The sequence below is a fragment of the Acanthisitta chloris genome, unplaced genomic scaffold, assembly GCF_000695815.1.
Source record: "Acanthisitta chloris isolate BGI_N310 unplaced genomic scaffold, ASM69581v1 scaffold13566, whole genome shotgun sequence".
In the NCBI taxonomy this organism is placed as follows: Eukaryota; Metazoa; Chordata; class Aves; order Passeriformes; family Acanthisittidae; genus Acanthisitta; species Acanthisitta chloris.
The window spans coordinates 45177-46890 of NW_008679926.1; the positions used below are offsets into that span (position 1 = coordinate 45177).

Genomic DNA, 1714 nt, shown 5'->3' on the forward strand with positions numbered 1-1714 from the left:
CAGGACGTGGCACTCAGATCAGAGCTCTAGCTGAGAAGTGCCGATGGGTCCCAGGTTGGACTCGATGGGCTTGGAGGGCTTTTCCAGCCTCAGTGATTCTGTAGAACAAATATTGGAACCCAGGAGAACCAGGCCCCTTCCAGGGCTCAGGGGAAGGAATGAGGTCCTATTCTGTGCAGTGCCTTTACAATCCATTTCTCCTGGAGAGCTCTCCTGTGGAATGAGTCCCTCTGGCATTGCTCGATGGGTCCCAGGTTGGACTCGATGGGCTTGGAGGGCTTTTCCAGCCTCAGTGATTCTGTAGAACAAATATTGGAACCCAGGAGAACCAGGCCCCTTCCAGGGCTCAGGGGAAGGAATGAGGTCCTATTCTGTGCAGTGCCTTTACAATCCATTTCTCCTGGAGAGCTCTCCTGTGGAATGAGTCCCTCTGGCATTGCTGCTGTCAGGCTCAGCCTGAGTAAAGGCCTCAGTTCTCTTGTTGGTGATGTTGGATATGATGCAGCTTATTTACATGGATTTGAGCCTAATTCAGTGAACTAGAGGTGAGTTGTTGAAGTGCTGTGTCAGTCCTGTGTCCTCTCTGCAGGAGAGACATGCAGGGGCTACAGGTGTCCAGGGCAGGAGCTGGGGAAGGGTGTGCGGAGTCGTCAGTATCCACAGAAAACCTAATTGGGTTGAATAAGCATAAATCTCATTTTTATTTTGCAAAACCTAATTGGGTTGACTGAACATAAGTCTGATGATCTCATAGGCTGTTTCAGGAGTTACTGTCCCTTAAAACTAATGGGGCTCTCAATTCCTTGAGTGTACAGCCTTTCGGTAGGTTTTTTCCTATGTTTCTGAATAATCCCAGTGGTTTGTGTCTGACTGTGGTTCATGTCCAAGACGTTCTTTTTCGGACATCAGCACAACAGCACTTTGGGTTCCCAGTCCTGCTCGTCCTGCTCCTCCTGCCCCACCGAGGGAGAGTCCAACCTGTGTGACTGTTATTAGAGCTTGGATGATCCACTTCAGTGGAAGTACCTCACAGGCTGGATGGGTCTTGGAGCAGCCTGGGCTGGTGGGAGGTGTCCCTGCCCAGGGCAGGGGTGGGATGGGATGATCTTTAAGGTCTCTTCCACCCCAAACCATTCCATGATTCCATAATTCTGGCTTGGGAAGGAAAAAAAAGGAATTATCAAGCGATATTGGATTGCAGATGACTAATTACTGTGGAGAACAAGGATTGATTTAAGTAAAAATTCATTTGCTTGGTGTATGTCATAACTCTGTAACTTCCTGTGTCTCCAGGTGGATGAGAGCCAGACTGGAGAGCCAGGGTGGCTTGGTGGAGAGCTGAAGGGGAAGACTGGATGGTTCCCTGCAAACTATGCAGAGAAGATCCCAGAGAGTGAAGTCCCAGCTTCGGTCAAGCCTGTGGTCGAGTCCTCAGCTGCACCCAAGGTCTCCGTGCGGGAAACCACCACCCCCCTAGGAGCTCCTCCTGCCACAGAGAGTCCTGCCACGGCCAACAACTGGGCAGACTTCAGCTCCACGTAGGTTTGGGGGTGATGAGCACTGCAAATCTGTGTCTAGAGCAATGTGGGAGCAGCACTAGGGCAGTGCTCACCCCCCTGGACTGGGCACTTGGAGGTCCCAGCTCAGTGCTGTGCTCAGCTTTGGGCACTCACTGCCCAAAGGCCATTGAGGCACTGGAGTGAGTCCAGCCAAG

The 1714-nt window shown here is 51.6% G+C and overlaps 1 protein-coding gene across 1 annotated transcript in view; it reads left to right on the forward strand.

The window, feature by feature from the left end:
- The window catches only part of ITSN1 (intersectin 1 (SH3 domain protein)), a 41415-nt gene that overhangs the window by 27021 nt on the left and 12680 nt on the right, over nt 1-1714 (forward strand). The window contains exon 20 of the mRNA XM_009077529.1: nt 1294-1538. Within this exon, the coding sequence (XP_009075777.1) occupies nt 1294-1538 (245 nt within the window). The remainder of the gene's footprint in view (nt 1-1293; nt 1539-1714) is intronic.